Genomic DNA, 16,968 nt, shown 5'->3' on the forward strand with positions numbered 1-16,968 from the left:
TTTTAAAAAGTTGCCAGCACTTTCATTCAGGTAAATTTGACCTTTTTACCACAAGAGGGCCACCTAAACACAGAAAGTCCTTTTGATATTTTTATGCTCATATTACTTCATGCTTTAAGGATGTTTCCTTTTTGTTTTTCACAAATCTTTTACAAACGGAACAGATACAGTCCCTGAACACTCTATTTTGGAATTCATGAAGAAAAAAAAAACAAGGCAAACTCTGCTATGATTTAAAAAACAAAGATTTTCTTGGATTTAAGTACATAAAACAATTTCATTCAATTCTAGGTGTTTCCTCCTTTTATATACATATGCCATTATTGAGGAAAATGATTCCTTTTAAAAAGGCCTCTATAATTTGTATCATGCTACACATTAAAAAAGAGCATCTTGTACCATTTAGAAACCTCAAGCTAAAGCAATGCATCCTATCTACATAGCCAAGTCAACTCTACTCATCACTCCAATTTATATAATTTTAAAAAATTATTAAATAATTACTCTGTGCCAGATACTCTGAGAAATATTGGGAGTAAAAGATGACTTAGAAAGCTACAAAAGATGCTACTTTTTTATCACTACATTTATCTTTTTGAATAGAAGAAAACAAGGATATCGAAGAGTTTATAATTTGAAAAGGAAAAGTGGTTAAGCTGTTTTCCGGAATTCTTGTCCTCCACTCTCACTGAGCATGCAATCAAGCTGTGCTGCTTTCTAAACCACAAATCCCCACTTACTAAATTAGACTTCTCAAAGTACGAGGAGATTTTAAATATGGATTAAGAACTTTTCATGTAGATATGTAAAACTTATGCATAAGCAAAAAGGCCACTTTTCTGTTTAAAAAATCTATGTCAATTCAGCCTCATCCAACAGTAAACTGTTGTTCGGACACTACTGCTATTAGCTTTTCAGTAATTTTTACTTTCTCGAATATGCTCACAAAGAATCTAGTGGCAGCTGAACCAACACTCTTCCAATTTCTCTTACTCTCTGCCACAATGACAAGAAATAACATCTAAAGGTAGTCTATCTGCAGGAGCCTGAATATCAAAGATTTGTTATTTTCCAAAAGCAATTACGCCAGTGTTTGTGCCAGAAATTTAAGCATCAGTCCCCCCAAATAAAACCTGAATGCTGGGCTGATTTTGACTTTTTATTTCTCTGTCTGTCTTAATGTTCTTTTTATTTTCAGGAATATGAACTAACCGTCAGGTTGCATAAAGATGGTCATTCTAAGACCTCTTCTGTTCCCTGTCCATTTGCTTTATACCTATGTATATGTGTGTTTTGTATAAGTTAGTATGTGTGTTTTGTATAAGCTAATAACTGGTTTAGTACAATTTTGTACTCTTTATAGTCTTGCAGGATTCATTTAGGGAGAATTCTAAAAAACACTTAAGCAGAGTTGATAACTAGCAGTCAGCTTAGAATCTTGTCCTAAAGTGACTGTTTCACTTTTTTTGTTTTTAATCCAGCTTAATGTTTCTCCTGACAAGAGAAACAGAGTAGAAGAACGACAATGAAATAGCTTTTCTCCAATTATTCTTGCCTTTGAAAAAATATAAAGAAGAAACAGAAAATCTCTTGTGTAAACTTGTACTTGTGCGAGCCGCAAGGCCAGAGGGGCTAAAGAATGCTGCCAAGCTTTAGATGTACATCTGGCTTATTGGAGACCTATCTCAACAGAACAAACCTCCCACAGCTTTTCACCCAGGTTTTTCTCTAATAATCAATACATCTCATTTCTAAATAAAATTTTTCATTAAAAATAAAATGAGATCTGTTTCTTGACTGATGAATATGAGTTTGGCCTGGTTTCTCTGATAAACTCGAGAAACTGTAGGGTGTGCTGCTCTCTCAAAGAAATGTCTTAGTCTGGTACTGCATTTGCAAATTCTAGTTGACAGACAAAATTTCAACAAATTTAACCATCCAACTCAAATCAGGATAAGAAAGTTGCACAATTTACCGTATAGAGAATTTGTAACAAAGAAGATTAAATTTGAAAATCCTAACAATGTTATGGCCCTTTTTGCTATTCCCATCTAATTTTCTGCACTAATGTATTTTTTAAATAGCTGTAATTAGAGTGTGGTTATTACTTGGTGATCTGTTATTGCCTGCTGATGTATGTAAACATTCTTTTTGCCATTTTACTAAATAGTGTCCACAGTGATTATTTTTGCTGACTGAATCAAATTCCATCAAATAGGTATGCACAGTATAAGTAACTCTTTCAGAGAACATCTAGATTATTTCCAATATTTCCATACTACAAATAATGTTGCAAAGGCTATCTTCAAGACCACACCAAAAAAACCATTCTATAAGGATGAATATGTAGAAATGGTATTAGTGGGTCAACAAATAAAACTACTTTTACAGTTTGATAAGTGGTTTAAAACCTAGATGAAAATAATTCCATCTACTAGCTAATAACCTTCAATCAAAAAGGATGTTTGTAAGTGTTAACATAAGATTTGCTTTGGAAATCACATAAGTTTTGTAAACTTTCATACAAAAAGGCTAAGAAATTACTTTCACAGTAAAAATCATCACTTCGATAAAAATATTTACTGAAAACATTAAAGTAGTAAACTTCATTTCCAGAAAAACATCTTTGGCTAATAAACTTTAAATAATCAAAAGGAAAAGCAATTAGAAAAACTTCCTAAGGAAATCTATGTTAATTCTACATAAACCTTCTTTGTTAATTAAATAGCAGTGGTAGTATGCAAAGAGGACAGAGTCTGAAAACAGAAATTTTGAGTTCTATCTAGTATTTATATTTACTAGTTACGGAATCATGAATACTGAAAAAATAATACATAGATAGCTTACAACATACTATACAAATCTGGTTAAAATAAACAATTCTGTTATGTGATCTCAATTTTTTATAAACATGACAAACATATTTCAAATCGGTCAAAATAATAATAGGTTGCAAGAAATGAAAGCATTAGTCACTCAGTTGTGTCTGACTCTTTTGCAACCCGATGGACCACAGCCTGCTAGGCTCCTCTGTCCATGGGATTTCCCAGGCAAGAATTCTGGAGTGGGTTACCATTTCCTCCTCCAGGGGATTTTCCTGACCCAGGGATCAAACCCATGTCTCCTGCACTGGCAGGTGGGGATTTTTTTTAACTACCACTGAGCCACCAGGAAAGCCCAATTGAAGTCTAATGACTAATATTAAGGAGCTTAGTCAAAGATACATATATACCTGTTGTTCAACAGTTAAGTATCATGTCATGGATGTTTTATTTTCTATTAAATTTGAGCTAACACACATTTTAAAACATAAATACTGAATAATCAATTATTTTATCAAAGAATCCATAGCATTATAGGTCATGAATATACAAATATGAAGAAATTATCTATGTTTCAAAAAGAATTCAAATATCCATAGCTTAAAAGTGTGATGATTAGGGGAAATGATCTTAGTTAATTGCTTGTATAATTACATTCCCATGATAAATATCTAATGATGTGATATCTAGTTTCAGTTTGTTACCAGATAACTGAACAAACTTGGTCTATCTGAATCTCATTTTTTGAAAAATGAAGAAAAATACATCTATAATGCTACTCTAGAGGGTTTCTGCTAAGATCATCTGGGACTTTTCTTTGAAATCTGAAAGGTGAAATCCATCATTACTGCCATTAGCCAGTGAAGACAAGCACATTTCTATAGATAATATAGCTAAGAATTTGTCATTTGATTTCAAGGAACTTAAAAATCAAATCTGAATATATCAGAATGACCAACTAAAGAAACAACTTGTAACTATATCGTCTCCAAAGCAAAACTCAAACTAATTACAGACATCACAGACTAGGAATTTTAAATGGGAACATGAATTCACCATTTTAGAGTCTTATTACACTACATTATTCATCCATTCTAAAATCTTATTACAATTATTTTTTTAATTTAAACTTCATAGAACCATGTGCATTAAACTCTTAATATTTCTTGGTGATTTTCTAAAGAAATTAAAATATCACAGAAGCAGTAGCTAAATACTCGAGACAAAAACACAAAAGTAAAGTAATTCTATCAATAAGCCTTTCTTGTATTATTAAAAGCATTTGCTTTTCTAATCTCATTTTGAAATGAGTGTCATTTATATGCAGTAGATCATGACAAATCCATTAAATGCCTATAATGCTGTCATGGAGGCATCCTTTCACCATCACTTAAATCCACATTTAGCTTTAAATGCTTTTTTTGTGTGTGTAGTCAGTAGGTATCATACGTTTTTATACCTATATGAAAAAAAGCCACTAGACTCTTCTGTATCAGTAAGTAGTGGAAGCATTCAGTATCCAGTGGCCTGAATTAAAAACTCATGTCATGATTGCCTCAGTAGAATAAAACTTTCAGCAAATGAATACATTATTTTGAAACAACTCCAACTGAAAATATCAGAAGCTGAGTAGTTTGCCTACCTTTGCTGGAATATATCATATAGACTATTAATATAAAAATAATATAGTTAACCTAATGGCAATCTAATGTCTCCATCAGCATATGAAATATGTGGCCACTGGTTTGTTCTCTGTTTTATTAATGCTGTTATGTGGTATAAATTGCCCCCCAAAATCATCATTGTTTTTTTTAACATATTTCATTATGCTGTACCACGTTGTTCCCAGCAACTTCACAAAATACAGAATACTAAATGCATTTGAGGAGACAGATTTTTAATCCAGAATCACAAGTAACTACATGAGGTAAATGATAAAAAAGTTAATACTTAAATAACAGGTGCTCACATCCCCTGGACAGTATTTTATAAACCATTTGCATTTAGAATCACCCAGATCATCTGTGAAAAGAATTTGAGAGCCCCACTGGAGACCCACCAAATCAGTCTGTGGGGATGAGGGCCCACATTTAAAAACAATTTTTTATGTTTTAATTTTTGGTTGTGCCTTGTGGCTTGCAGGATCTTAGTTCCCTGAGCAGGAATTAAACCTGCACTCTCCTCAGTGAAAGCCCATTCCTAACCACTGGACCTCCAGAGAATCCCCTGGCTTTTCATTTTTAACAATCATCCCAAGTGATTCTAATCACATTAAAGCTTGAAAATTATTGCTCTAGGATTAGGGGCATGAACAAGATGCCATATTTTGTAGTTGGAATGTTCAAAATGTAAACATGTTCCCAAGGATAATGCTAACAATGTTAAAAATGTGTCTTGTTTTATCTCCTCTGGTAGATTACCCTAAACTCTGAATAAGGGCATGGATTAATTAATTGATTAACTAGTTGACTGAGTCATTTATTCCTTCATTGAACAAGTTACTAGGCCATCATTTATGAGCTTGGCACTATTCTGGGGGACCTTTTATTGTTATAAAACAGTAGGCAACCTTTTGATGCCTCAAGATATTCCTCACAACAGTTTTTACTTGAAATATGGTCAACAGTTCTTCATTGGATATTGCTGAATAAAGGAGAGAATAAATGCACTCATGGACTCTTTTTGCACCATAAAAAAATTATTGTGTATCTTGAAAATAAACAATTTCCTTAATTACCAACTCTTTGTAGTAAAGCAGATATGACTAAAAACCTCAGTCCTTTCTAGTACATACAGATTTTAACAATTTGTTAAAATAATCATTGAAAATAACCGCCACTCAGAAATTACACAAAGGCACCCCAAGATCACAAAATGGAATTTTTTAAAAGACTCATTTCAGTGACCAATATTTAAGAGGTTTGCTCCTCTTTAGAGAAAACAGATTTTACACCATAGAGAGTACACAGCTGCAAAGTCTTTTAAAAGACATCCAACAAAGAATGGATAATATGGATAGTGATAGAAAACTTATGCATGTGTGGATATATACACACACGCACACATAAATAACCTTTTCAATAATTTGTGGTTGGCATTAAATGCAAGAAAATGATCTAAATTTCACCTTACTGTAGGTGGTCATAGAGATTATCTGGTATAATCCCCTAGGTTAATATGTGTGAAATATGACACTTAGGGGGAAAAAACCTTGACCTACGCTTACTCACGTAATTAGCAACATCACCAACACTAATCTTTGGGTTCCTCTTTTTCCATTTTTTGTAGTTTCAACATTTTTTGTAGCATCACATTGGGTGCTATATGTTAGTTTTTCTAAACAAAAGAATCAGAAGGATGATAATCTATGCTATTTTTTAACTTCTTCATTTCCTATTTTGTAGTAAAAAGAGAAAAGGAAGTGGCAAGAAGAACTGGCCAGTATTTTAACTGATTCAAAATTTGTTTACCTCAAAAATAACTCAAAAATTCTAAAATGTACTTGGGAGTTCCATGAGTTAAAAATCAAGCACAGATTTAAATCCCAAACAACTAAATGTGTAAATAAGTGTTGGCACTTACTGCCCTGTCTCTTAGACCCCCAAGATATGGTGTAATGAGCATGAGAGGGAAGAGCCTGAAGACAGGAATGTGTAAAGTCACAATGCCAAGGAGAAAGACGTGCCCCTTAGCATCACACTGCAATATCCTAACAGGCTTAACTGTGACACTGAAGCAGATCCTGTGAATGAGAATAAGATAGGAAGCTGCCCTACTATCAGGCATTGAGATAAGTGGAATTCAGGTTAAAAGGAAATGACAGTCATTACAACAGGAGCCATTTGTTGTGACTACTAGAAAGGAAGACAGAAAAAAATACTTGCAGTAGCTCCTTGCAAAAGAGAAACAAAACCAAATGAAAGACGGAAGTCTTCATTTTAACTAAACATCATGCAGAATATAACCAATTACAGTCTACCTAAAATTGCGGAAGAATTAGTTTAAAAGAGTTCTGAATACACAATCAGCCTTTTAAAAGGTTCCTTGAAAGAGATTTAAATAGAGACAATCTCAGTTTTAATCTCCTATTAAAAATTAATTCAATCAAGTTAATCTCAGACTGTCTGTTTGGTTCCCATTAAACAATCAAGAACCTTAAGATATGCTTCTGAAAGGTTGGGGGGCGGGGGGGATTCACATATTGAGCATCTAATAATTTTTAAATATTTAAAACTTCCTAAATTTGCTCCTAAATTTCTCTGCAAATAGCATTAGTTATTAATGAGCAAGAAAAACTATGCAATGACAAACCACCCACAAGTCAAGGTTTTATCTCTAGCACACGGCAGGGTCCTTGGTTCACAGAGGGCACGCAATCAGGTCTCAACATCCTTCCTGAGTCCTCCTTATGGAACTCCTATAAGTAGGAGCTTTTTCCAACATGTTCAATGAAAGGTTAAAAATAAGCCTAAAACAAACAAAAACTCTAAAGGGAACATACAAGCCCAAATTTCCTGCTCTTGTTTGTACCATCACTTTATGGGAAGGGGAGTAATAACAGTGTTTAAAATTCTGATATCATGCCCCACCAAAAGATCCTACCCATGTGACCTTGAATAAATCACATATCTCTCTCAAGTTTATTGCCTTGTTAAATGGAGTTAACGATAGTATCTTTCTCATAAGATTGCTTTGAACATTAAATGTGTGTTGCACATGGAGGGATAATGCTAGGGCTGGTAGAGAGTAAATATCCAATAATTATCAACTATTGCTACTACCATCAGAAAGGTGGTGGCAGTTAATAAGTACTCTGAAATCTGAGATCCTTTGTAATGCATGCAATGAAACTTAATCAACAGAAAGTGGTACTTATTAAATAAATTTCTGCTAAATTGATAAATTATTAGTGTCAATTATGTTCACACAATGGCCTTGTTTTGCCATTCTCTTGTAATTAAGACATGCAAAACTTCTAGTACTAAATATTGCCTCATCCTAACCAGGGAAAAGAGGAAAAGCTCATTTTTTCTGTATTTGGATACCAAAGCCAGATTTGAGAGCTTCAGTGTACAGTAATGCTGCCATTTTTCCCATTTAGAGTTTACCAAGTCCACTAATTTACAGTCAAGTTGAAATTCTCAACTACTTCAATATAAGATTATATCTTTAATTTCTTTTTCAAGCAGCAATAGCAAAGCACATACATCAGATTATCCTTGACTCGAAGACAGAGTATCACCCAATTTGCAATTAAAAATTTATCAGCGCATTTCACAAACAAAGGTGCCTTGTCATTCCTGCTGAAACATTGTGAGGGTTATGAGGAAACTTACAATAAAAATTATTTAAACACTTTGTATGTAGTAACTTAATAACAAGTTCATGAGAACAAGTATCAGGGGATTGACAGAATTTGTTAATAGCAACAGTAACAAGAAACATTTAGGAAGCTAAGTCTAACTCTTTGAGATAAAATTGTTCCTTCATTTTGAAGATAAGAAAACTGAGGCGGAACCAAGTAAAAAGCAGTCTGATCCCAGGGTCCAAGTTCTTGCCCACTTTTCTACATATGGATGTTGTGGCTTCTATAAATGTTACTTTCATGAAATGTAGCATATCCATATTCTAGCAAAATGCTCCAAACACTGAACCAAAATCTCTAAATTATCCTTTAACCTTCATAGCCACTGAAGAAATAAAAAAACAAAGAGCACACTATGAATTTTAGAATGGAATACATAAGAATACCCATGACTCCTACCTCAAGTCTGTCTGTCCGCATTAATTTCTGTGCAGCAGCTGCAGCAGCTGCAGGTACAGGGACCCCAGGGTTCCCTGTAACCAACATTGGTGCAGTCGGTAAGATCTCCGCTGGAACCAGGCTTGGGGAAACAGGTCCCAGGTAGGGATTAAAGGCTGCTGATGCATTGGTAGCTAAGCTTGGTGCAACTGAAAACATTGGCTGAAAAATAAAATATAAGGTAAAATTTAATAGGCAGGTCTTGGTTCAAAGTCAATATCCTACATTATATATCTATCCTCCTTCCATGCATCCATCCATCTTTCCATGCATCCACCCATCCTTCCATGCATCCATCCTTCCATGCATCCATCCAAAATCCATTCTTCCTCTGCTCCCTTCCTCCCTCCCTCTCCCTCTCTCCACTTAACTGTACATTTATTAATTCTCATTTAGATTAAGAATGTTTCTTAAATCAGCATTCATCAAATCTATGTTTCTCTAAAATATAATGGGTAATTTATCTGGGAAATTTTCCACTAGGATTTTGAAGCCTGGGGTCTACAATACTTGCAATTGCTTTTTGAAAAATAGCTCAACCATTCAATACAGAAACTTCTTGTAGTTAGCTAAACTCCACCTTTGTCCTGATTTAATCCTAGATACTTGTCTAAGAAAATACATTTCATAATTGCTATGTCAGATGTACTTGAAAGATTTGTTTACAACTGTTAACAGGTTGCAAGTGTCTTATTATCTAGAATAAATAAAGCAGAACTCCCAGTGGATAACAGAGTCTCACAGTCAAAGTAAACTGAATAAATCTCAGGATATATGAAAGGTGATGATGACACCATTTCTTTTGAGCACATAAGATAAAGTATTTGGCATATGTATTTGTTGCACGTTTTCCTGGGGAAATAGATGTTCCACCAGCTTCTTATTCCTTTGTGAGAGACTTTACAACAGATTCAGCTTACTATGAAGAAATGAAGTCTGAAAAGAATACTCTTAAAGAAGTACATTATGATTGTTCAAGGAAATAGATATAGTAACACTGAATAAATGCTATAAGATAGAATTTTCTGCCAAAAATGCTTTCATGAATATATGAGAATGGTTTCCATTTGTTGATATGAAAATCTGTATGTCAGGAGATATATCTGTTCTTAAGTAAAATTAAATAATTTACCTTAAATTTACTTTAACAATGTGCTTTTTCATTTTTCAAAGCATAACCTAACACAATTTTCCACCTTACTGGTGGTATATTTTCAACTTCCTAAGTCAATGGAGTTTTTATTCTTTATGTTTAATCTATGTGAAATAATAATGTTTGTTTCAAAAACACAAAAACAAATGGACAAAATGGATCCTATTCTTTAAGGTAATATTCAACAGTTTGTCATCTTTAACCTGCAGTAAGGAACAGAATCATAGAAAGTTTTTTTTAGAAAGAAAGGGACATGAGAATGTAGATAATTCTTCCCTCTGATAGGAATAAGAAGTCAGATGATCCAAGAGTTTACTTAGTATTCAAGGGAGTTTTACAGAATAAAGTTGTATGCAATCAAGATGTATATGTTACAGAAATAATTTTTATAACTCAGAAATATCTTAAAAAATAAAATAAACTCTTTATCTAATTTGGCTCTGACTCATCCTGTATTTAGAAGAATAACACAGAATTCGAGCATTCCTTTTTTCTTAAGGCAGTGGTTCTCAATTATGGGTGACTGTATCTCACAGGGAATATTTTGCAACAGCAGGGGATATTTTTGGTTGCACAGCTGGGGGGCACTATTGCATCTAATGAAGAGAGGCAAATAATGCTGGTAAGTATCCTACATCACATAGAAAAGCCCCTCATAACACAGACTCATCCATCCTAAATGTCAATAGTGCTGAGGTTGAAAATCTGACAGCCTTCCTTTGATGTCACAAACTGTTTTAGGACAACATGTTTGCAGTTATCATATACAGTCTTAAGCACAAGATCGTGTAATAGAGAAAAGTTAATACAACTTTTGATTCACTTGGGAGAAGAAAAAGTATATCATAGAGTCCACAGACACTTTCAAATTAAAATAATTATGCCTCCCAATGTGTTGGTCTGAACGCCATGGTGAGCTGCCCTGTCAGGTTGATGGCTCTTGATGAAACAGCCTAAAGTAACACTTTTAGTTCCCAGTTGCATCTCTGCCTAAGGCAGCTACCCACTGACAACACAAAACTGCGGGGGTCCCAGATATTAACAATCAATAACCTGCCAGAAATGGGGGCCCAATCTCTCAAGTCCATCAACAGCTACTTATTCAAATAGCAGTTGATTTGATGTTGCTCCACTGACTATCGGCTGCCAAGGCAGCAGCAAGACAAGAGTTTACCTGTACAATAAATACATGTTCAACTTGGGTCTCTATTCAGAATTATTCAGATTAAACTTATACCATTACATACTATCAAATGCAATGTGTGACATTTTCAGCCACATGCAGACCAGCAATATAATTTTTCTCTTAAATATTTAAGAATTATAAGTAATTTAGCATAGTACACTAAAAAACTAGTTTAGAATATGGAGAACAGAAGTCAGTCAATATTAATTCTTGCCATGAATTAATATGCACTTCCAGAGAGGGTATTTTAAATGTAAACTTCAAAAAGTAATTGAGATGTTTATGTCACTTTGCACAATCTACTAAAATTATTTAGAAGCAGAGGTCAAATTGGCAAACTTATCTAGAGGGAAGAAAGCATTCTTAAAAATTTTAAGAAAATAAGGTCAGTGGCCAATAAAATTCAGCTTTGTTAAATATCATTGAATAAAACAAATTTATAATCTGCAACACATATAAAATAGCAGTTCCATGTTACAGATAAAAGAATACTTTCATTGGATAAAAATACTGATCTTACTAACTGGCAACAATTTTTCCACTGGATTGTCTCTATAGAGTTGTCACATGAATTGACTTTCTGACAATTCAGCAAATGTTAAGAACTTTAGGGCACTGTCCCCAAGTAAAATCAGTAGCAGCTTTCAAAATTCTAAAACATTAACTATGCAGAAATCATTGTCTCAAATTGCTCCCTCTCCAGATAAGTAGCATTATTTGCTAAACAGGCAGACAATAAATAATAATAGCTCTATACTTTGAAATTTGATTCCAAAAGCTGCCCCAAAAACATCCCCATCAAGCGCAACATCCCTTCATTTCTTCTGAGCTTTTGTAAATTCGTTATGTCTCTTCTTTGAGGAGCACCTTGCTGGAAGTAGTCATTGCTGGCCCCATCAGAGGGCCCTAATTAGACTAGTGAAGCTCCTGAACTGTGGCACTGCCAGTTCTCTATTACAAAAGCCATCCTGCAGAGTTCAGCAGAATCGCAAAAACTGATATTAGTGCAATGCTATTATAAAGTAGCATCCTATTTTCTCCTAAGTATCCACAGAAAAATGTATAATTATGTAACTGGTGCATTTGATCCTGACTACATCCTTGTAATAATGATTTACAGATATCTTTGTTCCCAGAAGGCATAAGGAAGGTTGCTTTATGATTGCCTTTTTTGCCAGTGAACACCCTCAGCAGAGAAAAACAAACTGCAATCTTACTAATGCTGGCGCATTTATAGGCTAATCATTTGTTTGTTTTAAATGAGACATTTGATTCCATTAAAGGTAATCAGGCTTTATTATGAATGAAAACATTATTCAATTTCACTTTAGGACCCTAGTTAAATGTGTGCAAACATGATTATTATAATAATTCTATTTATTGTGTGCCAGGTATTGTGCTAAGCGCTTTACCTGTGTTATTACATTTAATCCTCATAATAGTAGAAAATAAATTCCTTGGAGCAAACAAAAGCAAAACCTTTATTGCTTTTATGTCAAGGAGGAGGGGAGACACATTTAGTTCACCATTAAGTTCCCAGAACTGAAAATGATGTCTGGTATACAATAGGCATTCAGTAAATACACACTGAATAATAATTTGAATGAAAGAAAGGTGAATAAATTACAGCCTTATCAAGTGGATATTATTAGTTCCATTTAGCAAATAAGGAAAAAGGTTCACTGAGACTATGTGCATATGGCCACAAATGAGTGCGTGAAGACCTATGATTTGCACATCAGTGTTTGATTCCAGGTGGTTCTAAAACCAGTGGTTCTCAGTGTTGGCTGTCCAACAGAATCACCTGGACAACCTGAAGCCCAGAATACCCTGGTTAAATAAACTCTCCATTCATCAGAATTTTCTAGGCAACAGTATTTTTTTAAGCTTCTGGGGAAGTCCAATTCCATATACTATGCAGCCTTCTACTATTTAAAAACAGAAATGGGTCCAGTTTTCAGATTCTATATGAGGCCTCTAAGAACACATGTTTCCTTATGGCTCCCTGCTTTTGAACATGGGTTTCCTTCCACAACAGAGGCTGATCCTGCCAAGCCCAAATGCTTAATAAGTAATTAGGCTTCAAGAATCAGGACTCTTTCTCTTGGTGTTTGTCCTGATTCATCCACAGCTCCAACTATGAAAGGTATTTTCCTTCCCTCAGTTTCTACATAACTCTTCATCACTAGACTCCAGCACTGATCACTAAGTGTGTTTCCTTAACCATCTCTTCTACCTGGGCTCTCAGAGTGCAGTCACGCACTGTGCTTTGTCCACTAATATATCCAGCACTTGGCATCTACACAGGTCTCTACAAATATTTGCTTAACAAATATATTTATGGATTTGCTGTTTTTCTCTGCCACAAAAACAAATACATTAAATATTTTCTAGTACACATATCTGAAAGTTTAAAAAGATTTATTGTTATTTTCTCCCAATCTCAATTTTTAATCATTAATTTATTTACTCTGCTTGTTTAAAATTTATTTTCAATTGTCACTTTTTTAATATACTGAACTAAGCTTCATTAACATACTGTTACCAAGCTATAATCTTACAAATATCATGGGGGTGCTAATTTATTTTATTTTAAACACTGTAATGTTTGCTATTTTTAATAAAATGGAGGGAGTATATAAAATAGATAATACATAATCAGTATGTTCTGGGATACAGAACACAAATTTTAAGTCAATAGTTTTCTAGATTTTATGGTTATGTGTGCGTGTATCTGTGAAGATCAAACTTTTAAGCAGGGAAAAACAAAGCTTTTAAAAAAATTAACAGCTCACAATCAAGGTGTACAAAGCCATGTTTCTGGGTAGGTACAACCCTGTACAAAAGCTATAAACAGTCTCTGTAAACAATTATTTTGCATATAAAAAGAGCCAAAAGCTATGGGAATTATCAACAAATTCACATCACAGTGTATTTTTTTCTAAGAAGGTAGCACATGATTGGAATAAAATGAGAAATATTGTTTTAAACTCCGCTTCTAGACTGACTTGCTGACTGGGCAAATCATATGACCACTTCCTTTATTCTGAATTTCACATTATCCTTCAAGCGAGTTCTCCTGAAGTAATAAATACTTAAAAGAGCAGACTCACTTCTAGTCCTCCACACAGAAAGGTATTAACAAACACGGGCTGGTAGCTAAGATTCAGGGCCCATTCTCAAGCTGCCTGAAGAAGCAGAGGCTCCTTGACAGCATCAGGCAGTAAGATGGGCAGGTTGGATGCAGTGAGACTCAGGGTGACTGACCCAGAAACATTTTCCCAGAAGTACTTGGGGATAAAGCAGCCTTATCTCAACCACTAGTTGGATAATCTAGAAAGTAAAGCACTAAAAAACAATTTAAGAATTTCCAGGTGTTCCTGGAAGTGTGACAAATGACAACTTTAAAGCTTTCAGCAGCCAACTGACAAGAAATGCTTGGACATGAAGTGACAGCAAAGGCAAGGTTTTGCTGTCAGGAGCAGCACAGGAGCTTCTAAGACTTTAGCTAATCCAGTAACTCTGAATTCTTCTGTCCCTAAGAAGCAATAGTTAGAACTGAACATGGAACAACAGACTGGTTCCAAATTGGAAAAGAAATACATCAAGGCTGTATACTGTCACCCCGCTTATTCAACTTATATGCAGAGTACATCATACACAATGCCAGGCTGGATGAAGCAAAAGCTGGAATCAAGACTGCTGGGAGAAATATCAATAACCTCAGATACGTAGGTGATACCACCCTTATGGAAGAAAGTGAAGAACTAAAGAGGCTCTTGATGAAAGTGAAAGAGGAGAGTGAAAAGGCTGACTTAAAACTCAACATTCAGAAAACTAAGATCATGGCATCTGGCCCCATCACTTCATGACAAACAGAGAAACAATGGAAACAGTGACAGACTTTATTTTCTTGGGCTCCAAAATCACTGTAGATGGTGACTACAGCGATGAAATTAAGATGCTTGCTCCTTGGAAAAGCTATGACCAACCTAGACAGAATATTAAAAAGCAGAGACATTACTTTGCCAACTAAGGTCCATCTAGTCAAGGCTATGGTTTTTCCAGTAGTCATGTATGGATGTGAGAGTTGGACTATAAATATAAAGCTGAGCACCGAAGAATTGATGCTTTTGAACTGTGGTGTTGGAGAAGACTCTTGGGAGATCCAACCAACCAATCCTAAAAGAAATCAGTTCTGAACATTCATTGGAAGGACTGATGTTGAAGCTGAAACTCCAATACTTTGGCCATCTGATGCAAAGAACTGACTCACTGGAAAAGACCATGATGCTGGGCAAGATTGAAGGCAGGAGGAGAACGGGACGACAGAAGATAAAATGGTTGGATGGCATCACTGACTTGATGGATACGAATTTGAGTAAGTTCTGGGAGTTGGTGATGGACAGGGAGGCCTGGTATGCTGCAGTCCATGGGGTCAAAAGGAGTTGGACATGACTGAGCATTTAAACTGAACTGAACTGAGATTACTTTGAATTCATGAAATGCATAGGGATTTCGACATGAGTTTTGCAGTTCTAAGTGGCCAGTGTGTGTACCTTCAGGGCAGCTACCATAGGAAATTATGGATAGTCAAGGCCAACCTTTGGGTACACAGGGAAAGGCATCAGAGCGGGCATGGCTAGAGGGCCTCTAGAGCTCAGTTCAGTTCAGTTCAGTTCAGTCGCTCAATCATGTCCGATCTCAGCTACAGTCCCTCAAAACACTGCTGATGCAGACCTTTTCAAGGGCAATGCCAAGAACCTGAAATTGACAGAATTTCTGAAAAGCATCTCTCTGGGATGGACCAAAGAAATATTAAGAGAGGCTTCCAAGTTGTGAAACCCTAGGTGCAATCTATTTTTGGCTACTTAGCAATCTATTGTTAGATTACCTTGTATCAGAGAGTGCATAACAAAGTAATAGTATTTTTTAAAATACTGTGTGTGTGTTAGTTACTCAGTCATGTTCAACTCTTTGTCACTCTATGGACTGTAGCCTGCCAGGCTTCTCTGTCCATTTTTTAAATCTACTTTAAAAGTATTACTTAGACTTAAAAAAAAATCCAAAATTATTATTTTTTAATTTGGATAATTAAATTCTCTAGGTCCTCTATTTATCTTCAAAAATCATACAACAAACTATTTGCATTTATATTAGTGATTGAGAAATGACAATACAATTGTTGGATGATTTACTATGATAAATTTAAGGAAGTAGACACAGATTCAATTACTTATTTTCAACTACTTATTTTCTTATCTTATGAAATGGGAATAATTATATAGTTGGTAGGACTTTGCAAGTAATATGTCTAATTAAACTTTTCACTATATGTTGAAGAAAGTCAGGGATTTGTAATGAATCAACCAAAGACCCAAAGTTGGTTACACGTCTGCACTTAGTGTTTCTACAGCAGGGATGCCAGAACCTGAACAGTCTGGGTGAAAATCGTGGCCCTCCTACTCACTAGCTATGTAACTTGGGCAAACTAGTAAATCTCTGAACCCCTGAGTCTTCATATCTAAAGCTGGATAATATTCCCTACCTTATAGTATGGTTGTGAGGATTTATGATACAGAAAGTGCTGAACTCCTTAAATGCCCTCAGAGTACTGTAATTACTACCCCCCCTCGCCCCCCACAATGTTATGTTCTCTTTCTGATTCATGGTTTGGCACATTTCACTACAACATAATCAAGTCCATGAAAAGAAGAAACTCTCCTATAAATCCCACCATTTCCAAGATCGTCTCGTGTCCTGGAGATCTTAAATTTATAGACCTAGTTCTCGCAAACTTTGTGAGAAAATGAGAAACTAAACTCAGAGGCATGCTAGCTATTTCCTGGTCCCCACAGTACTCTCATGAAGTCCCTGACTACCCCATTCTATGCTACAGTCTCTATAACTGGACTGTGTTCTGGTTCCGTTACAGTTCCTTTGGCGTCTGGGGTAGGTAAACTACTGTGAATTTCTGTTTTTCCCATGTTTGGGAAACTCGTTC

At 35.1% G+C, this 16,968-nt stretch overlaps 1 protein-coding gene across 50 annotated transcripts in view; it reads right to left on the bottom strand.

Moving 5' to 3' along the window:
* MBNL1 (muscleblind like splicing regulator 1) overlaps positions 1-16,968 on the bottom strand; it is a 218,314-nt gene that overhangs the window by 21,936 nt on the left and 179,410 nt on the right. For all 50 annotated transcript variants that reach the window (XM_042235486.1, XM_060394763.1, XM_060394739.1 and 47 more), the window contains one exon: positions 8,587-8,787. In XM_042235486.1, the coding sequence (XP_042091420.1) occupies positions 8,587-8,787 (201 nt within the window). The remainder of the gene's footprint in view (positions 1-8,586; positions 8,788-16,968) is intronic.

The sequence above is a fragment of the Ovis aries genome, chromosome 1, assembly GCF_016772045.2.
Source record: "Ovis aries strain OAR_USU_Benz2616 breed Rambouillet chromosome 1, ARS-UI_Ramb_v3.0, whole genome shotgun sequence".
NCBI lineage: Eukaryota > Metazoa > Chordata > Mammalia > Artiodactyla > Bovidae > Ovis > Ovis aries.